General features: G+C 45.5%; 7 protein-coding genes across 7 annotated transcripts; 3 read left to right on the forward strand and 4 right to left on the reverse strand.

The window, feature by feature from the left end:
* Positions 1-540: 540 nt before the first annotated feature.
* On the forward strand, positions 541-1,946 carry EDB82DRAFT_422175 (uncharacterized protein; the record flags this gene model as incomplete). Its single annotated transcript, XM_025730876.1, has 5 exons — positions 541-675; positions 729-955; positions 1,010-1,244; positions 1,295-1,408; positions 1,458-1,946. The coding sequence occupies 5 exons, from the start codon at positions 541-543 to the stop codon at positions 1,944-1,946; spliced, it is 1,200 nt and encodes a 399-aa protein (XP_025587483.1).
* Positions 1,947-2,940: 994 nt separating this feature from the next.
* EDB82DRAFT_493654 (uncharacterized protein) lies at positions 2,941-4,332 on the reverse strand (the record flags this gene model as incomplete). Its single annotated transcript, XM_065608438.1, has 2 exons — positions 2,941-3,029; positions 3,076-4,332. A coding segment is annotated over one exon (1,136 nt), but the record flags the coding sequence as incomplete, so codon positions are not given.
* A 197-nt stretch (positions 4,333-4,529) lies between these two features.
* EDB82DRAFT_422431 (uncharacterized protein) lies at positions 4,530-6,137 on the reverse strand (the record flags this gene model as incomplete). The annotated part of the gene is made up of 2 exons (XM_065607614.1): positions 4,530-5,698; positions 5,753-6,137. The coding sequence occupies 2 exons, from the start codon at positions 6,135-6,137 to the stop codon at positions 4,530-4,532; spliced, it is 1,554 nt and encodes a 517-aa protein (XP_065466037.1).
* A 377-nt stretch (positions 6,138-6,514) lies between these two features.
* EDB82DRAFT_423751 (putative 3-oxoacyl-reductase FabG) lies at positions 6,515-7,348 on the reverse strand (the record flags this gene model as incomplete). Its single annotated transcript, XM_065607631.1, has 2 exons — positions 6,515-6,827; positions 6,891-7,348. 2 exons carry the CDS (start codon positions 7,346-7,348, stop codon positions 6,515-6,517), a joined length of 771 nt encoding a protein of 256 aa, XP_065466038.1.
* Positions 7,349-8,802: 1,454 nt separating this feature from the next.
* EDB82DRAFT_544297 (uncharacterized protein) lies at positions 8,803-12,577 on the forward strand (the record flags this gene model as incomplete). Its single annotated transcript, XM_065609400.1, has 6 exons — positions 8,803-9,583; positions 10,419-10,613; positions 10,758-11,924; positions 11,973-12,085; positions 12,347-12,386; positions 12,438-12,577. The coding sequence occupies 6 exons, from the start codon at positions 8,803-8,805 to the stop codon at positions 12,575-12,577; spliced, it is 2,436 nt and encodes an 811-aa protein (XP_065466039.1).
* Positions 12,578-13,554: 977 nt separating this feature from the next.
* EDB82DRAFT_493660 (heterokaryon incompatibility protein-domain-containing protein) lies at positions 13,555-16,451 on the forward strand. The gene is made up of 3 exons (XM_025730821.2): positions 13,555-13,980; positions 14,029-16,196; positions 16,243-16,451. Exons 2-3 carry the CDS (start codon positions 14,044-14,046, stop codon positions 16,325-16,327), a joined length of 2,238 nt encoding a protein of 745 aa, XP_025587478.2. The 5' UTR covers positions 13,555-13,980; positions 14,029-14,043; the 3' UTR covers positions 16,328-16,451.
* Positions 16,452-16,710: 259 nt separating this feature from the next.
* On the reverse strand, positions 16,711-18,316 carry EDB82DRAFT_493663 (uncharacterized protein). The gene has a single exon (XM_025730809.2). It carries the CDS (start codon positions 18,028-18,030, stop codon positions 16,861-16,863), a length of 1,170 nt encoding a protein of 389 aa, XP_025587477.1. The 5' UTR covers positions 18,031-18,316; the 3' UTR covers positions 16,711-16,860.
* Positions 18,317-18,465: the final 149 nt, after the last annotated feature.

Below are 18,465 nucleotides of genomic sequence, written 5' to 3' on the forward strand. Positions count from 1 at the left end.
CCGTTCTAACACGGAGCATACTTCCTTTGACAGCTTAGGCGAACGTTCTTAGCCCGTTGATTTACAGCACCAACTACGGAATATTATCAATAAAACGTGGCATAATCTGTTTTCTGGCTAATCATTCCCTATTGCAGACACTGCGATCTACAAGGGGGTAACCGCAGCACTTTAACATCGACTCAGTGATCGGCTCAATGTACCTCATGTACCTTGATAGATGTTGTTCTAGGGACCTTCTGCGACGTATCAACCTAATCCGTCTTAAGACGGGCCAAGGGAAAGAAAAAGGAAGGGTTGTAGGTCACCGGGTTTCAGACTATAATGTCTCGGCATATGAACCCGTTCTTAGAAGGCAAACCCCCGGGTTTTGACAGATTCTGTTTTTAATTAAACGAGTTTAATACAGATAAATTCATGCTTGTTAGAGCTCAAACTGTATTTATTCCCGTGTGTCCGTCACGACCAGATCCTTTTTTTGTTCTTTTCCTCGAGACCCTCTTTTCAACCTGGATCTACTGTAAACGAGCACATGTCACCATGGACGCCATACAAGAACAGTTTACCCTTCTCTCCCTTGGTCTTTTCACCATTGGGGTGAGAATGGTTGTGAGGACGCGACAAGTTGGGTTTGCAGGATGGCAGTTGGACGATTACCTGATGCCAATTACTGGTGTAAGCTATCCTCACGTATCTCGCTAAGACCCAATCCTTACTGACCATTCTAGCTCATCTTCACTGCCGAGACGGTAGCAGCATACCTCGTCGGAGCGAAATTCCAAGGCCTTACGAATAGTTACATGACGGATGAGGAACGCGCCAACATCGACATGGGCGGAGAAGAACACTACAATCGTGTCTGGGGATCCAAGATTCAAGTCATAGGCTGGTCCTTTTATGCTTGTATTCTTTGGTGTCTCAAGTTTTGCGTCACTGCTTTCTACGCCCGACTCACGTATGCAATGCCACTATTCACAACTAAAGACTGGCAATACTGACTTATTTGTAGATCGGGCTTGTCGCATCTTAGGATTCGTGTCATTGTCGCTTACATCCTCCTCGGAATTACTTATGCTGCTGTCTTTTTTACTATTCTGTTATCCTGTCAGCCATTTCATCACTTTTGGCAGGTCAATCCTGATCCAGGTCTTATTTGCCAACCTACAAAGTCACCGGCATATGTTTTGGTGGTTGTCATTCCCAACATCTTGACTGACATTTACCTGCTCTCTATCCCACTACCTGTGAGTAAAGCGACAATCACTATCGGGATGTCCATCTAACAATTCTGCAGCTTCTTTGGGGTGTCAACATTAGTTTGCGACGCAGACTTACACTCATGCTATTATTCAGCGGTGCTCTCTTCATTATGATGGCTGGTACAATTCGAGCTGTCACCATTCTTACCGTATGCACCACTCATCTCATCTCTGTCAATTCTTACTAACATCAATTAGGCCGGTCCTGAAGGCGCTGTCTCTGGCAGCTCATGGGCATGTCGCGAAACCTTTGTCGCAATTATCGTCACAAACCTCCCCATCATCCAACCACTCCTGCGAAAAGGAGCCAGCCTCATCGGTCTCAGCGTCCTCTTTAGCAAAGCTACAAAATCTGCATCCCAAAGTCACCAACTCAGAAGCAACGAAGGCGGAAGCCGCTTCAACAACAGTCGCGTCAGAAGGACCAACAAATCCGACGCCGGACACCCACTATCTTCAATGCCTCAAACAACAGCCTGGGCAAGCGACGAACAAATTCTTCCACCTCCCGGAACAAGCGGAGGTAATGGCAAGGGGATCGTCGTGGCGCAAGAGATCAGCGTTCAGTCGGAAGCTTTTGACGATTCAAATTTGCGCGATGTAACCAACAAGGATCCAGCGGTTCATGACTGGGGGTACGATAGTAGCAGCAACAGCAGTAACCACAAAAGGACACGGACACCATAAGGGGTGGATCTGTGCCTGTTTATCCTACCTGTATTTTTCTTTGTACTTCTAGATATACCAAACACAATAATGTAATACAAAAAGTCTTCCGATTTCTAGTCTCATTCTGTCGGCGAATAATTAAACAAGGGGATCATCGGAAACACGGAAGATCACCATCCGACTAAGAAAACTCCCGCAAATGACCTGATCTATGGAGTCTTTAGCGGAACCGGCTTACGCCTCCGTCCCCTGTCCCCTGTTATGAACCCCTGGTCCAGGACACAATGCAAACGGAGGTTGCCGTGATTGAGTTTGAAGGACCTTGTTGATAATGAAATATGCTTAAACAAGAGTGGGTTTGTATTATAGGTTCTCGGTTAGAGAAAAGTTAATGCGGTTGTTTTAGTTGTCGTTCATAAGGATGGGATCCCTTGACTAAACAATTGGGGTTCAAAACGAGATGCGAGTCAAAAGAGAATTACAGACTCCGATCTGGTGTAACGTTTGTGTTCAATAAAGCTTTGAACCTTTGTATATCCGGACCTGCCTAATGTTGAAGTACTCCGAGAATGTTTTGAGCTTTGGTATATGCGTAAACTCTACGGTCATGCGCGGGATGTTGTTGACAATATGAATCCCATACCCTAGACTCTCGATAAATGCCGATTGAAGGTCTGATATCAAACTTGCGCTCTTATCCCCCGTTTTAGTGGATCGTCTGTGCCTAGTAAAGATTCCAGGGACTAGTCATAAATAGAGATCTTATATTATTGAGATACAAGAGATATCATATTCGATATTGTTAGCTAGGAATAAAAGGGTGAATTGACTGTTCTGGTTGTTGAGACGCAAGACTCCACAGCCTCTATACTACGTTACTACGTTACCACGTTACCACAACAAGTTGTCTATATCATATGTATTTACGTATCACTAGCGATAGTTATTCGTAAAAGATTGATAGTGATTTGGGATGGGAATTTGGGGGTTATATCGGGACTTGAACAGCCACTGTAAGATGGGAATGATTGGCTATAGTTTAATGATTATTCTTTTCACTGCAATTTTGACCCTCGCCTGGCGAGTATTGTTCTTTCTTCGTAAGACTTGTGGAGCATTTGAGAAAAAGACTGACTGGTTATATATGCATCTAGAAATCTTCCCAGTATACGCGGTCTAAGATGTGATTCCCACCCACTCTCGGCAAAGTTGGGTGACGAATAGTCACAATAATAGTGTCTTTGCAATCGCCCTTTTAATATAATCAATTAAAGACTCTTCAGTAGCTCCTTTATCCTTGGGGTCATAGGATCGACACGCTGCTCTGAAAACCGTACCAAATTACCGTCCACCCTCTCAGAGTGAATTTCCATCGGCTCTGTCTTCTGGAAAAGCTGCGCATAGAAATCTCTCAGCTCCATAGTCATCCTGGTGTCTAGACTTTCAGAGAATCCATAGTCTCGAGCCGCCTCAGCTATGTCAGGTACAGCAGACTCCACCGAAATATTTTGTAGTGCAAGGAAGTGGCGCAACTTCCAGATGGACGGAAGAGGTCTCTCTGCCTCAAAGAATTTTCGCAAACGATCACAAATGCCGTATTCACCGGGTTCGCGAGAGGGTTGTTTTGTGGACTTAAGCCAACACTTGTCGAATATGGTCGTGATCTCTTTTTGGTCCCACGCCTTCCAGAATTCGTCAAAGGTACAGACAGGATCCCTTTGCTTTGCCATTTCCTTCAAGATTGAGGATCCGAGACTCTCTGCGTATTCCAACCGTGACATTGATCCGAACAACATACTGTTATACATATTGGATAGTGATTGTTCTTCGTGCTGGTCTCTGCACACAACGAAGCCAAAATCGAACCAATGGCAGTCGCCTTGGTTCATTGGGGGCGGGTATGCATGTTGTAAGACCATGGTGTAGAATGCAAAGCAATGCATCTTCGAAAAAGGAGTCAAGTCTGCCAAGTCCTTGTTCCGATCCTCAGGGGCTAGATGCTTCCGGGCTTTGTCCTGCATGTTTCGTACCTGTGTCATAGGACTTGGTGGTCGAGGAATTGACTCATGGCCAGTTGGTAGCTCGAAGCGTTCGCGGTGTTTGAGAAACCATGGGAAGTAGCTTCCCGCGCTGCTCTTTGGTATCTTCTCAAAGTTTTCAACTATCTTTGCAGCGAGGTATGTGTCACCGCCAGGATCTGACCGCCACTGGTGAAGTGTTTCACGCGTAACATTGTCGGGAGGGTAAAGTAAAAGCCCTTGGAAAAGCCCAAGCAGATGCGACTGTTCACGACGGTTGTGACATCGGTCGAACCAGTAGTCCTCTAGTACCTGGGGATCTGTAGGAATTGTGTCCTGGAGGGCGTCTGCAAAAAGAAAGTCTGCTGACGTGACTTGTCGCATATTGCATTTGAGGAGGTGGGACAATGGCATTTCTCGTTCACAGTTCTCACTGCAGAACAGACCCTCTCGACAGTGAGAGCATCTTCGAGTTGTTTCTACATCCCAGCACACAGAACAAAAGTCCCTAGTGCTTTCTGGGTGTGTTGGATCTCGGACTTCAATTCTCGGGACTTCCTCGTCTTCGACAGAGTCTAACAAGCTAATCCAATGCCGTTCTTAGCATAAAACCGCAGATAGAGAAGAATAGTAAGAATGAATGGAAAACTAACCTCTTCGTGTTGGATTGCCTCTGTAGGTTTTGAGCTCGCTGGGAGTAGAGATGCTTGGATATGGCGTGAATTAGGCGGTGATCGTCTTGATTCGTTTCCAACGTAGAAATTAAACTGCCACCAACCGTGGATTCTTTGACCTCTCGTCTTCTCTGAGCCGGTAATAGTTTGCTGCGAATCAGCTTCTTTCGCATCCACGTTGTAACTCCCATCGCAGCCTCGTGCAATGCTTGCTGTTCGTCCTTCCCCAGATTGTCTCCAGGGGGAAGAGTCCAGCTGTGATTATACAGCTTGCCATGACAACCACGCGTTTTCAACCCTTGAAAACAGTCCAGAAATCTGGAACATAGCAGACAGGTATATCTGCTACAGCCAATATAGTCAAACCGTTTTCCATTGGCAACGTCATTGGGGTGGCTAATGGTAAAGACTATGAGCTGGAGTTCCGCATGTACTTCCCAAGTTGGTGACTTGAGTCGGGAGAAGTCGTTGACGAGTTTGTTCTTTGTCCATGTGATCTTTGAGCTTGATGTACCCATCAACTTCTTGATGGCTGTATCGTTTAACTGAATGTTGAGAGCTTCAAATGTTTTGGCTAGACTCCATTCTTGGCCAGAGGGTTTCTTTCGACCCTTTGACTTGATAACGGGAATGAGAGACATGCATTCAAATCCCGATATCTGCCTCGCAGCTTCAACAAGAACATGGAACGACATCTTGAGACGACCCAAGAAGCCGATTGCCTGGTGTAATTTTTCACCCTGTCGGCCGAGAGCCTGGAATGTCCCAGCAGAAAAGTTTCTATAGAGATCATGACTGAGAGTCACAAGGCTGTCATGTCGTTCTGAACTCAAGTCACCATCGCTGAAAAGTAACTCGGCCAATAGCTTCAAGTAGTCCTCAAAGTCAAGCAAAACTCCGACTATATCGGAAGGAATACTGCTTTTGCTAGACGACTTTGAAGAGGGACGCTGCGGAAGGAGGTGCTGGAAATTTTTTATGATTTGCCGCAAATTGACGATGGCATCCTCCAGTCTTGAGGATTGGTGACCAAGTAACAAATTCCAGAGTGCATCTGTGTGCTTCTCCGACTCAGCATCTGCCAATTTTCACATTAGCAGTAGTATCTGAATGCAGTGCCCGTAGATCAAACCTGAAGCAGAAGCAATAACCCTGAGCGATGTACATAAGTTATCTAGGAACCTAGACAATGCATCTCCCTCAGTGAATCCGGAATTTATCGCTACAAAGACCTTGACCTTATCAGGCCAGTAGAACATATAGCTAGCAACAACATGGCGACCGCCTTTCGCTGAAGAAACTGTTTCAGACAACCGGTCTAGGAACTTGCGGCGCAAATGGTCGGTGTCGAGGTTACCAAGTGCAACATTCTTCGAAGAGCTTCTGTCGTTAATGGACTCGTCCAGAGATGAATCATCTTCAAGTTCTTGGTATAAGGCTTTATCTTCGAATTGGCGACCACTCCGGAGGAAAAGTAGCTTGGCATATGCGTGCAGCTCTTTTAAGGTGGATTCCATTGAGATTCGTTCTTTATTGGTATCCATGTTGGTGATGACAGAAGAAGGAAGGTTATGATTGTAGAAATAGACAAGACATGATTGAGACTTTGTTTGAGGAGGGGTTCTCTTGTTAGGCTTGTTGGGCATCAAATTCTATGCATGTAACTCAGGTTTGACGAATCAATTGGAAATGCAACATGAGTGACATGCAGTATATTTTGCCACACAGCAGTGACATTTAATTCGTGTTATATATGTTGTACGTATCATTGTTGGGTCTCTGCTTTATGTTAAATAACTCAGTCCCTAAGAGTCTCTGTGGGATGCCTGTGCTAATGCTATTGTGTATGGTAACCACCATCGATAGTAACAAAGATACCGTGCATGAAATTGCTTCAGTCTCCCAGCAGCCATACTACTGCTTCTGCAACCTTCTCTGGGAGTCCTAACCGCTTGAGAGGTGTATAGTTATTGGACTTATCTCGGGCATTATTTCTCATCTCTCCCGATGCGTCTGTCAGAGGGGTTTTGATCCAGCCAGGAACAACTGCATTCTGCTTTACTTGGGGATGGTCCAGAGATAATGTTCGAGTCAGTCCCAGAACGCCGTGTTTTGTAGCGGTGTACGCACCCGAATGATAGAGACCTGATGCAGCAGCTAGTGACGCGATGTTGACGATAGAACCGCGTTGCAAGGGGGCATAGGTACTTTTAATTCTGTCAGCTGAGTCAAGTACACACTCGCGCTGGCGCGCGAGGGATACCACATACCCATTGTCCCAGGGTTCTTGAGTCTCCATCTGTCGAATCTGTTCACGGATACAGAAGAAGACACCAGTCAAATTGTTGCCGATAATCCTATACCAGTCTGGCGTCTCTGTATCACCAGCAGCCTTTTTGAAACCAATGCCAGCACAGTTGACAACATAATCAATTATGTCAAACGTCGTGACTGTTGCGTCAATCATTGACTTGACCGACTTCTTGTCTCGGACATCTGCATGGACCGCGACTGCCTTGAACTCTGGGTTTGTTGCAATCTTGGTGAGCTCGTCTGTGACTGCCACGGCCGCCATCTCGTCGAAGCCGGCCAATGTAATGCCGGCGCAACCCTCGCGTGCTAGGAGTAATGAGATGGATCGGCCAATACTGGAACCGGCGCCTGTCACCAGAGCGTATCCTGGTACACCGAGGGCAGATTTGAAGATTGGAGAAGTTGAAGACGACATGGCTTAACATAGTGAGCGGGTTGAGACTGTGGCAATTGTGTTGCACAACGTCTTCGTTATTTTGTCTTGTATGTATCACAAGTTGATTCCAGTGGACAGGTCGATCATACTGTCAAAGAATCTTATGCCGTGATGACCCCCACACATACTCTCATCGGAGACGACCTTTCCGACCACTTGAGAGTTTGTATTTGTGAGGCGCCCTTCACTACATAGGTGCTGGACTGCAGTATAAATCTCAAAGCGGTGTGGGACAAGGGAAGGAAAGTGATGGTCCCGAATCGTGATCTTCGTCATCCAGTCATATGTCACTATCAAATGGAAGATCCAAATTTTGAACTCTACATGCATGAGCGTGGAGAGAAACACGAGAAAATGCAAAAAGGGCTCATATCCACCTATCGGCTACTCATCACTGACAAATAACAAGCTTCGGTTTTGAAGTAACGTTGAGTAACTAACATTGTTTATGGCTCCGGTGGAAGCTAACTATAGTTAGAACTCCTTTAGCAAAGCAACGGAAACGATATCCACCGGAACGGTATCGGTATCAGGATCTAAAAATGGACGGAGAGTGATCCGCCGGTTAGAGTTTATGAGTCTGAAATGCTGGGCTATTTCATCTTAAGTGCAAATGGCGTACTGATAGCCGCTGTTTCCGCGACTTCCCGTTCTAGTCGCTTTGGCGTCGAAATGTTACCCTTAATTCAAGCTAAGCATTCATACTGGCACCTAATAACACCAGAAACTGTCTTAATAGTATTTGATTTACTTGTAAGGTGTTTTGATGTGACGTGTTTGTGAGAACAGTAGAGTACATTTAGACCAGGCACATATGGTTCTCCATATCTTGTGGTCTCCAAAATGACACCAAGATAAGCAATATTAATCCTATACAGGCCGAATCCTTCTCTGCGCCTGGTTCGCGATAACGGCTATCAGCCGTAGCTCAAACGGGATTCCCCAATCAGGACATTCCTCAAGAATCTCGGTTGATGTATTCCTAAAGTGTTCTCACAGTCTCTTTGTCTTCACAGACGGCGTTCCCCGTATCCTGCCCGTCGATTTCTTCGTCGGTCCAATCATCGGCCCCGGCCATTTCTTACTGCAACATAACCTCGTCCTAGGACTGGACACCATCCAGCCATCTTGCGGTAATACCTTTTGTGGAATGGACTCAGCCGCATGTTAATTTGGCTGAATCGTCTTTGGACACACTAGTCTATTTTAAGAGCCCCCCTCCGTTGGAACGAATTACTCAATCAAGTAAGAGGCACCGAGTATTATTGACTATGCAGTCTTTCAGCGTTTCCAGGTGCCGTCGATGTAATGCAAGAAGTAGGATAAATATCCTTCAACTACCTTCAGTATGTTTGTCTCTCATTCTCATCTCCCTCATCCACCAGCACACCTTGAACAAATTCTGGTATCATCAACTTACAATCCTCAACAATATGGCTGCAAACACCAATCAAATTACGGTCACTCTGCGCCAAGTTGCCAAGATGATCGACCATTCTCTACTTCACCCTACAATGACGGATGCCGATATCCTCAATGGTCTCGCTATTTCCAAGAAATACAGCGTCGCTACCGCCTGCGTAAAGCCCTATCTGATCCCGCTCGCCAAACAGGAACTTGCAGGTTCGGATGTCCTGGTCTGCCCTGTCATTGGCTTCCCTCATGGAAACAGCACGACTGCGGTAAAGGTATTCGAGGCTGACGCGGCTGCCGCTGCGGGCGGCAAGGAGATTGACATGGTCATCAACATCGGAAAAGCGATGAGTGGTGACTGGGATTACGTGGCGGACGAAATTCGCCAAATCAATGACGCCGTGCTGAAGCAAGGTGCAATCTTGAAAGTCATTTTCGAGAACGATTACCTTACGGACGATCATATCGTTCAGCTCTGCAAAATCTGCTCCGACATTGGAGTGGGATTTGTCAAGACGTCTACCGGCTATGGCTTCGTGAAGCAGCCCAATGGACTATACTCTTACAAGGGTGCGACAGTACCTCATTTGAAGCTCATGCGGGCAGAATCAAAGCCGGAGGTACAAGTCAAGGCTGCTGGAGGCGTCCGAACGTTGGATGATTTGCTGCACGTCATGTCACTGGGCGTAACTCGCATTGGCGCTACCGCCACAGTTGCGATTATGGAAGAGGCAGCGAAGCGAGGCATCACAGACCAACCCACAACTGTGCAGTTCAAGCCCATCGAGGAGGATGTAGCCGGTGGCTATTAGAGTCTGTTGTTCACGGTCATTGTAGTTGAAAATATATACATGGATGATCTTGTACTGAATCTGAGCCAAACACCTAAGCCAGGCCAATGGGCAAGGCCACGCAGCGTGTGATGCCTTAGGATCCAGAAATCATGATCAGTGACATAGTTATCTATTGTTAGCAAATGCGGCGCCGTAATCGGTGGAGCTTCTAGTCACGTGCGAGGCTGCTTGGTTGAACAAAACAGCTCCGATTTCCCCTCTTTAGATAGTGAAATTCAAGGCTCATTAGATCCTCTTTGGTATGCTCTATTTTGAGAAAATAGCTGCTGACAACATCTATCGATCAAAAATATGTCATTTGTTTGAGATCAATCGCTATATGATTGGCTTTAGATGCATAAACTCACACAGCTAGACTAATCTCGGAGCCAGCCTGAATACTACATGGGCCAAGACTAGTCCCGATAAAGAAATAGATTCCGACGTTCAAATATGACTTCTAAGTTCCAAGCACAGTATGTTTCCTCCCAATCATCTTAGGATTTGTTTATGCCATACGACCCGCCGTTGACCGTTCTTGCTTCAGAGGCTTATTATTAGGTATGCAATCGAGCTCTCAGAGAGTCTCTACTGCTTGCGAAAGGTGCCGCAAGCAAAAGCTCAAGGTTAGTTACCTTTGAAAAGACTTGCAAATCACATACCAACAGTTATTTAGTGCGATGTCCAACGACCTTGCACGCTCTGTATCCGCGCCGAGGTTGAATGCATTACTTCTCAGACCCAGAAATGGAGATTCCATCAACCCACACAAAAAGAAACCCCTACCAGAAGTCGGGAACCAGTACCTAAGCGCCGTCGCCTCCCTACTCCGAGAAACCAATCATCCACCTCGACGCCCCTGTCTAGTTCCAGACCAGTAGGTCGCTCAAGCTTTGAATTTCCCGATCCCAGCCTAAATCGCGGGCACAATGACTCTACTGGACACACGCACTGGAACGCTAGCTCTATTATCAGTCTCATAGAAGAGGTAAGATTGAGTCTGCTCCTCCACTATGTCAATGTTTTCACTGATGCAGCTTTCAAGGCATTTCAACGTCATGAAGTTCCATCCCCCGAGGACACAGAGACTTCTGCATTACTAGCAAGGAATGTCCATAGTCGACAAATTGCGAGGCAACCAGGCAGTTCTGTTGTTCATTGGTTTACCTTTCTCTTCCACCAGCAAACCTTTAGGCACAAATTCCAGAGTTTATACAACTCCGGGCCAGAGCAGCATTACGCAACAAACAGCCATTGTGGCTATATCGCTGTATTCTTAGCTGTTATTGCGACGAGTCTGCACTACACCAATGTTGAACAAAAACAGAAGCTTAGGTCCAACGGCATTGATACCGAATTGCTAAAAGACAAGATATTGCTAGCTCTCAAGTTGAGATTCCTAGATATCATTTCAGCAGGCTCCCTGGAAGTGGTTCAGATGTGTATCTTACTCGGAAGCTACTACATCTATCACGGACAGCCAGAACTAGCATGGCCACTATGCGGCAGTGGCTTACGCATCGCACAAGCACTTAATCTTCACCGAGAAACACCGCACAAAGAGGATGACGCATCATTCCGACAAATTATCGGAGATCGTAAACGTGCCTGGTGGGCCATCTACGAAATCGAGACATTTTGTTCCATGCTTTACGGCTTCCCTACAAACATATTCGACGGTGATTGCGATGTCGCATTTCTAGACCCTTACGACGAATGCTCCGGATCAGTATCGAAAGGACAGCACGTGTCGAAACCAAATCTTCTGTTTTTCAAATGCGCCATGTCAGAATTGTCAGCCATCATCAAGGGTACCGTGGATAACTTATATCGACCTCGCTCTGGCCAAGTTCAGAAAAACACCGACTACGGGTCTCGACTTAGAAACCTCGTCGATGAAGTTGAATCTCTTAATCAAAAGCTTGTAAACTGCAACGAACGACTTGACACGAAATTGAGATTCGACGATCCGGCTGTTGGTTCTGCTGTGGGTAATCATTCCATTCACAGCTTGGGAACATCTGAAACTGCCTTTGAAGAACGTCTGTTTAGGTTACAAGCTCTTTCCCTTAAGCTTGCATACGAGAATGCAAGAATCTTGATTCACAGACCCTTGCTTTCATTCAAGTTGCTTCAAAGATCTACTGCTGATGGAAATGACCCACAATCCCGTACCGATCCCTTTCAAGAAGCCATGCGTATATGTCGTGATGCTGCATTGAAGATATCAAAGGCCGATCTGAAAATTTTCCAAGAAGCTTCTGAGACATATGCGGTTTCTTTCATTGCTCTACATCTACTAACCGCAGGTGTAGCATAATGCATCTCAATAACTTCGAACCCTCTAAGCAAAGAAGCTTATGAATCTAGGATGGGAATTAGACGCCTTATGCAGATACAGAGTCTACTCAGAGAAAAGTCAATCATTGCCGCACAAGGTCTGGAAATAACAAAAAGGCTGATGTCTCTTGTAATGGCTAAGGAGGTTGATGCCATGTTTGAATTCGATTCTTCAACAGAAGCAGTCGATAGCCAACTACCAGGTAGCTTTGCAGCCACTCCTCATGGCGACAATGTCAACAGACAGCCTATACAACTCGTCGGAGACATGGCTTCATCACAGTTCTCTGAGTGCCCGCAATCCGCCACCAACGAGACTATCTTTTCACTTGGAACTTCTACCATCGAGCACGATAATGAAGCCGACTGTCATTTGCAAGACTTTTGCGAGAATAAGTTTCTAGCTGAAGCAATGCTAGAATATGAACAGGGTTTGTGAAGCCAGATTAACACGAAAGAACGAGACTGACCATGAGATGAAGCTGTTAGAATCCCCACAAATGCATATTCAAGCAACATATCGGCCTCAACTTCGAACCAAAACGACCCGTTCCTTGGGATCTCGTTCCCTTCACAAGAGCAAGGCTGGATATGGGGATGGAATTTCCCGGAATCGAAATAGGCAGCATATGGGAGTAAGTTGCAAATCCGCTGCGACACCAGACCTTGATTGAATAGTCAGAGCAAGGGAACAAAGAAGTTATATTGGTTCAAGAATCCCTGAGTCCATCCGCCAACAGAGGCATAGTGTATGATAAATAGAATAGAAGGTCATGTCACGGGATTATGTGTTATATTTGAATTGTCGGGCCTATTTCTAACGGCAAGACCCGCTTGAGTAAGCTTATCTGGTATATTAGACATGTTGTTTCCGACTTGTGTGTGATTTGTGATGTTTTGGTTATCCAGTAATTTTCGCATTCTCATACTCTGATATGCAGGCCTTTCACCATGTGTAACACATGACGCCCGGTTAATTATTGACACATGAGGATGTTGAGAGAAATGAAATGATTGGAGCTCAACGGGAGAACGGCAGACAAGAGGATGCAGGGGAGATATTATCACGTGCCCAATCACACGATAGCCTCCACGCTCGACATGTACAGAGTAGATACATATGAGCCACTACTATATGTCAGCTTCGTCACAGTAGGTGCTTAGGTATCATAGACGTTACTTGCTAATTAATCAATCTTTTCAATATCCCTGTCAGGGCCTTGAAACTGACTACTACTATGATTAGTAGCATTAAAGTGCTAAGTGAAACTATCCAATTGTCGACAGCTGTCTAGTTGTATGAGACCTATGACAAAAGAACTTCCATGTTTATCCATGTGTGTCATTTTGACAGATGAATCTGAAACTACGAGGGAGCGGGTTAAGATCAAATCGTGTTGAAACCTGATTGGATGTCTTGTTGGTAGATCTCAGACATTGTTACACAATCACAGATTGTTTTTACACATTCCGCTACCTTGAATAGTAAACATGGGGGCGGAGCAAGGCGCCTTCCTTAGCGTTGGTTGCCTTTCCGTCATGTAATTTCCGTTATAGGCTGTATGTAGTCTGTCTTTTGTTGAGAGGCAGATTCAGCCACTTTTCCCTAGCTGCTGACCATTTATTTATTTCTCCTCACTCTCTCACCCTGCCTTTCTTTCTTTCTTTCTCCTGCTTTTCCTCCTTCGTCTAATAGTCTTTCCATTCCATTCAAAATCACATCAAGAATACACCAGACTTTACTGCATACTTCTTACATCATATTCATTCCTTGTTCTCTATAGTACAAGTTCTTAGACATCGAAACACATTATAACAACCTATCCCCGGGGTCATTTTTATTTATACATCTTAACACTTAAGCTTTTGCCCAGTCCTTCTCAGTTTTATCCAAGTTGTTAACAAAAGTTAATCTATCCACACAGATCAAACTTTCAATAAATTATTAAATCAACAAGCTATACAAACAGCAGCAACTTCTTCCTCTTGCAACCTTACTCGACTGGTAAGTATATCAAAGACATAGTCAGTAAATCGCGGTCTCTTGCTGCATATAGTTAACCACTTTCACAGGCTTCATGCAACACAATGCCGGCTGGAATTACAATCGCCAATGACGACTCTTCGGATAAGCTGCACTCCGACGCTTTCAAGGCAGTTATTAAGTACTGCAAGAGTGGAGAGAAACCTGGGAAGCTACGGACGGAGGCTATCGATCCTCTGGGTCATCCATCTTTAACCCGCGACCGTCTCTCTGGCACTGCCCCCTCCGACAGGGATAGTGACTATGCCTTCGACAGTGATATTGACCATGACTTCGACATGGATAGAGACTATCACATTAGAAGGGATAATGACCATCCTTACGTTCCCGAGAATCTAAGACGCTGGATTAATGAAGAAATAGAAGACACAACATTCAGATCAGAAGAATCACTGTATGGGTTCCCCGCATGGTCCCCCTTGTCTCGCTTTAACCGCGTGCCCCAAGTCTCTCGTGCTGTCAAGTCTATTGGAGACTGGCAAGAACTCAACTGGACGACATGCCATAGTATTCACCCAATATCAAGATTCTCGGATAGTTCTTTCGTGTCTAAACCATACAAGCCATGCGTTGTAGCACAATGTTGCTTGGTTCAGGGACATAAATCACGTCATAGGATATGGAGAATAATGTGTGCCTCGCCTGAATGTACCCTGTTTACAGGTCATTCATCGCCGCATTCATCTTTACAGCGTTGCGACGTTGGTGGTTGCACTTTATCCGCAGGGCATTCTTGTGACCACATCATACCCAAGCCAACAATGCGGGAAATCTACGAGCTCGCAACTGATCACGCTTTGGCCGCAACGACGGCGATATCGAAGTTGAATCGCAAGGTTCTCGGGGCTATGTCTCATCAAAACAACTCACGACTAAATGAAACCCTGCTAGGCCAGTTTGTGGCATCGTTAGGTGCCGATATAAATGCAGAGCTCGTGTCAAGGGTGACATTTCAATACCAGGAACAATCTGAGCGACTACATAGGGAAGCTGCGGAAGCCCTGGCTGCCAATACGCTATTCGCACTTAAGGTGGAATCGACCAAGAAAGAATTAGTTGATCAAAGGGCAAAGAGAAGGCGAGCAACATCGGAGACAGAGAAGCCCTTAGTAATTCATCGTGACTTGGCAGACCCGTCTCGGTTGGGACTTCCAAATCCAACTGGACACGCAGCATCAAATGACGGTAAAATCAAAGGACCCTCAGTTTATATGGATTTGGACTTTTCGAATCTCGAGATGCGCCTTTTTGAGCTTTATCCATCTCATGGATCGGACAACATCCGAGGGGCTTTTCGTTGTGCTAATGTGTCGTCCTGTCCGGACTACACAGCCCTTTCGTACACTTGGGGAGACGACACAAAGCTTCGACAAATTTACTTTCAGAATGGGACGGAACTCGGCATCCGAGAGAATCTGTGGCTTTTCCTCCGCGATCAAAGTATGCTGATCAGTCAACCAAAACTGTTCTGGATCGATGCCATATGTATCAACCAAAGCAATATCCACGAGCGAAACCATCAGGTTAACCTGATGAGACAGATATATGCCCGAGCTGGACATGTTAACATCTGGCTCGGACAAGAGGATGACGATAGTGACATAGCAATGGATTTCCTTGCTTGTCGCGCGAAACAGAAACTAAAATGCCGAGGTTTGGGATATCGCAGTCCATGGTCCAGACAAGAAGGAAGGGCGCTGATGCATCTCTGTAATCGACCCTATTGGCGAAGAATGTGGATCATTCAAGAGATTATCTATGCCAAAGACATCACCATCTGGTGTGGCAGTAAGAGCTGCGAGTGGAGTGCTGCCGAAAGTCTCTATCTGAAGATGAAGTCTTTAGAGGATGAGAACTGGCAGACGCATCATGAATATGTTGTTCAGGTGTTACAGAGCTCTGCAGCTGTGATGATATGGCAGCGTGCCCATTGGCGACATCCCGATACCACAGCACCCTCATTACTGACTTTGATCAACATATTTCAGGATTGGCAGTGTACTGATATTCGAGATAAAGTTTACTCCTTGGTCGAGATGGCTAGCAAAGATACAGCCGTCACTCCTGATTACTCACTTTCAGCTCATCAACTCTATCACGATGTGATCGACAAGAGCAACGGCCCAAGATCGTGTGGTGTTCTTTCTCAAATTCTAGGTATTCCTGCCGACGACTTGAACATAGATAAGCCAGATTTGTAAGATACTAGTTGTTTTGACCGAAATTGACTAACGCAGCGTTAGGATTGAGTACCGAAGACATGCTTCTGACAAGTTGGTATTAAAAGCAAGGACACAATCAGATTGGAATTCTGGAAACATGTGCTAGTTTTGAGACTACAAAAAGACATCCTTGAAAGAAAAGTACAAGAATGTGTCCTTCTAGATACATTTTATGTAGTTTCATTTTTATTATCTTTCTATAATGAAGAGTGTTAGTTATTAAGCCCTAATCCAGCCCTGCACACTTTGAACGAAAGCTGCAACCTGTTCTTTAGTTGTAGCCCAAGACGTGACCAGACGTACCACAGCCTTATCATTAGCAACCTGTTCCCATACATAGAATTGAAACTCTGCCAGGAGTTTTGCAATCAAGGCATTAGATCATGACAAATACCTGATTAGTTTCTGTTTCACAGTCTAGGATGTGTCCTGCCTCAACAAGACCAGAGGACAGCAGATGAAATACGCTCCTTGACGATTGAATGGTATGAGAGAAGTCTTTGAATGAACCTTAAGGTGTAAAGTCACCTGAGATGGACACAAACTGACAAAAACATAGGTATATACAACTCTAGGTCAAACACTAGAATATAGGAGATCTATTTACAAAACGAATGTGGATGTTGTATTGAACAGCTCTTAAAGACCTGAGTTTACATAATCGTTCTCAGGCGTAATGCAGAAGTTCACAGGGGCTGCTATAGACCCTAGTCCACTCCCAGGACTGAGATATGGCCGTTTGCTTTCGTCACAAAAGTCCAGCCACTTGTCCTTGATAATGCCGTCACTCCCAATTTCTGCCGACGAGCCCGACATTCTTCCGTCCTGGTTCCAGATGCAGTAGACTCGATCGTAGGCCTCTTCGACGCGGAAAATATTGGACGAATCGCTCCGTTGGGTTGGGATCAATTGTAGCCCTTGCGCTTGAATCTTGTCACCAACAGTGTTGACCGAGCCGTCGCTCCGTAGGCTCAGATAAAAGTAAACAACCACACTTGGTTTATGAAAGTTGCAGAAGAAGACGTAGAGGCGGTAGCTCTTGCTGCCTTTGTCGTATGTTACGACCGTATGTGTAGAATGCGGTGTTTCGATATCAAATAAGGTATTGTGCATCTCCGGAAATTGGACCTGAGTGCTCTGCCACTGACATTTGTCCCCTCGTGCCCACTCGGTAAAATAGTTGAGTGACAGGCTATCGATAAACCATGCATTCTTACATGCAAAGATGGCATAAATATAGGAGATGCTAGGAAAAGTAGCTCCGGGGTTGACCAGCAGAAGTTCATGAGAGTTAAACCCCACCCATGTGTCTGACTCAATCATGACCGGTTTCCACTCCTTTGAATTTGGCGCCTGGACATAAATTGTCTTGCCGCCATTGTGACCTTCCAAGATCTGTGGTTGGACTAGAGCGTGCTCTCTAACGCTGACAGTGTTTGCTCGGTAGTTGGATCGAACAACGACTTCGGGCTCCCTAACAACCTCACTGGAAGATACCACGTGCAGATGCGTGGTAATCTTGACATGCAGCCGCGAAATTATAGGTATTGGCAAGTTTGAAAATTCGGGCATAATCGTTCGGAACGACATCCACAATTCCTTCTTGGGGGACGTAACAAAGCAATAGTCTAACAAGGAGTCGCGGGCGCGTATAGGTAATTTCATGAGGAGAGGGCCCTTTGGGATGAGTTTGCCTGTAGATTTGGGTGCTCTTGGATCAGGGACCCAAACAATAACATCGTAAATCGTGTGTTCGCTAGCATCCCGGCGTTGGGAAAGAGTCAAGAGCTTTCGTTGATCACTTGTCATGTTCACGAGCTGTGGTGTTGACGAAGATGCAGGTTGAATAACAAAGTTGGCAAGGGAATGGTAGCTATTAAAATAGATTTCTGCTTTACCTGTCAGAAAAGGTGGCGGCAATTGGATTATTCAAGTGTACTGTATATACAGCCGGGCCAGGTGTTAGCGCCTGACTCATTATGCTTGTAAGACAAGGTGTGAGACATGCCAGAATTCGACTTGTTCTGGACTCAACTTGTGTGGAGGTCTTTGTCTTGGCATTTACAATTAATAATATGAAGCAATAGTCTTATGCATGTCTGGCAATAGTCTTATGCAAATTTAGCAATAAATCACATTAGCCGCTTCGGCCTGAGACATACATTCTAATAATCTACGGTCCAGACTTATGTCGAAAAAATGGGGCTTGGTGGTTTTAGAATATCAGATCATGGAACTTGCAGA

The sequence above is a fragment of the Fusarium venenatum genome (assembly GCF_020744135.1).
Source record: "Fusarium venenatum strain MPI-CAGE-CH-0201 chromosome Unknown EDB82scaffold_1, whole genome shotgun sequence".
NCBI classification, from domain to species: Eukaryota; Fungi; Ascomycota; class Sordariomycetes; order Hypocreales; family Nectriaceae; genus Fusarium; species Fusarium venenatum.

Coding starts and splice junctions, on each gene's coding strand:
- EDB82DRAFT_493660 (XM_025730821.2), top strand. CDS start 14,044: ATGCCGGCTGGAATTACAATCGCCAATGACGACTCTTCGGATAAGCTG. Junction 16,197..16,242: donor AACATAGATAAGCCAGATTT/GTAAGATACTAG, acceptor ACGCAGCGTTAG/GATTGAGTACCGAAGACATG.
- EDB82DRAFT_493663 (XM_025730809.2), bottom strand. CDS start 18,030: ATGACAAGTGATCAACGAAAGCTCTTGACTCTTTCCCAACGCCGGGAT.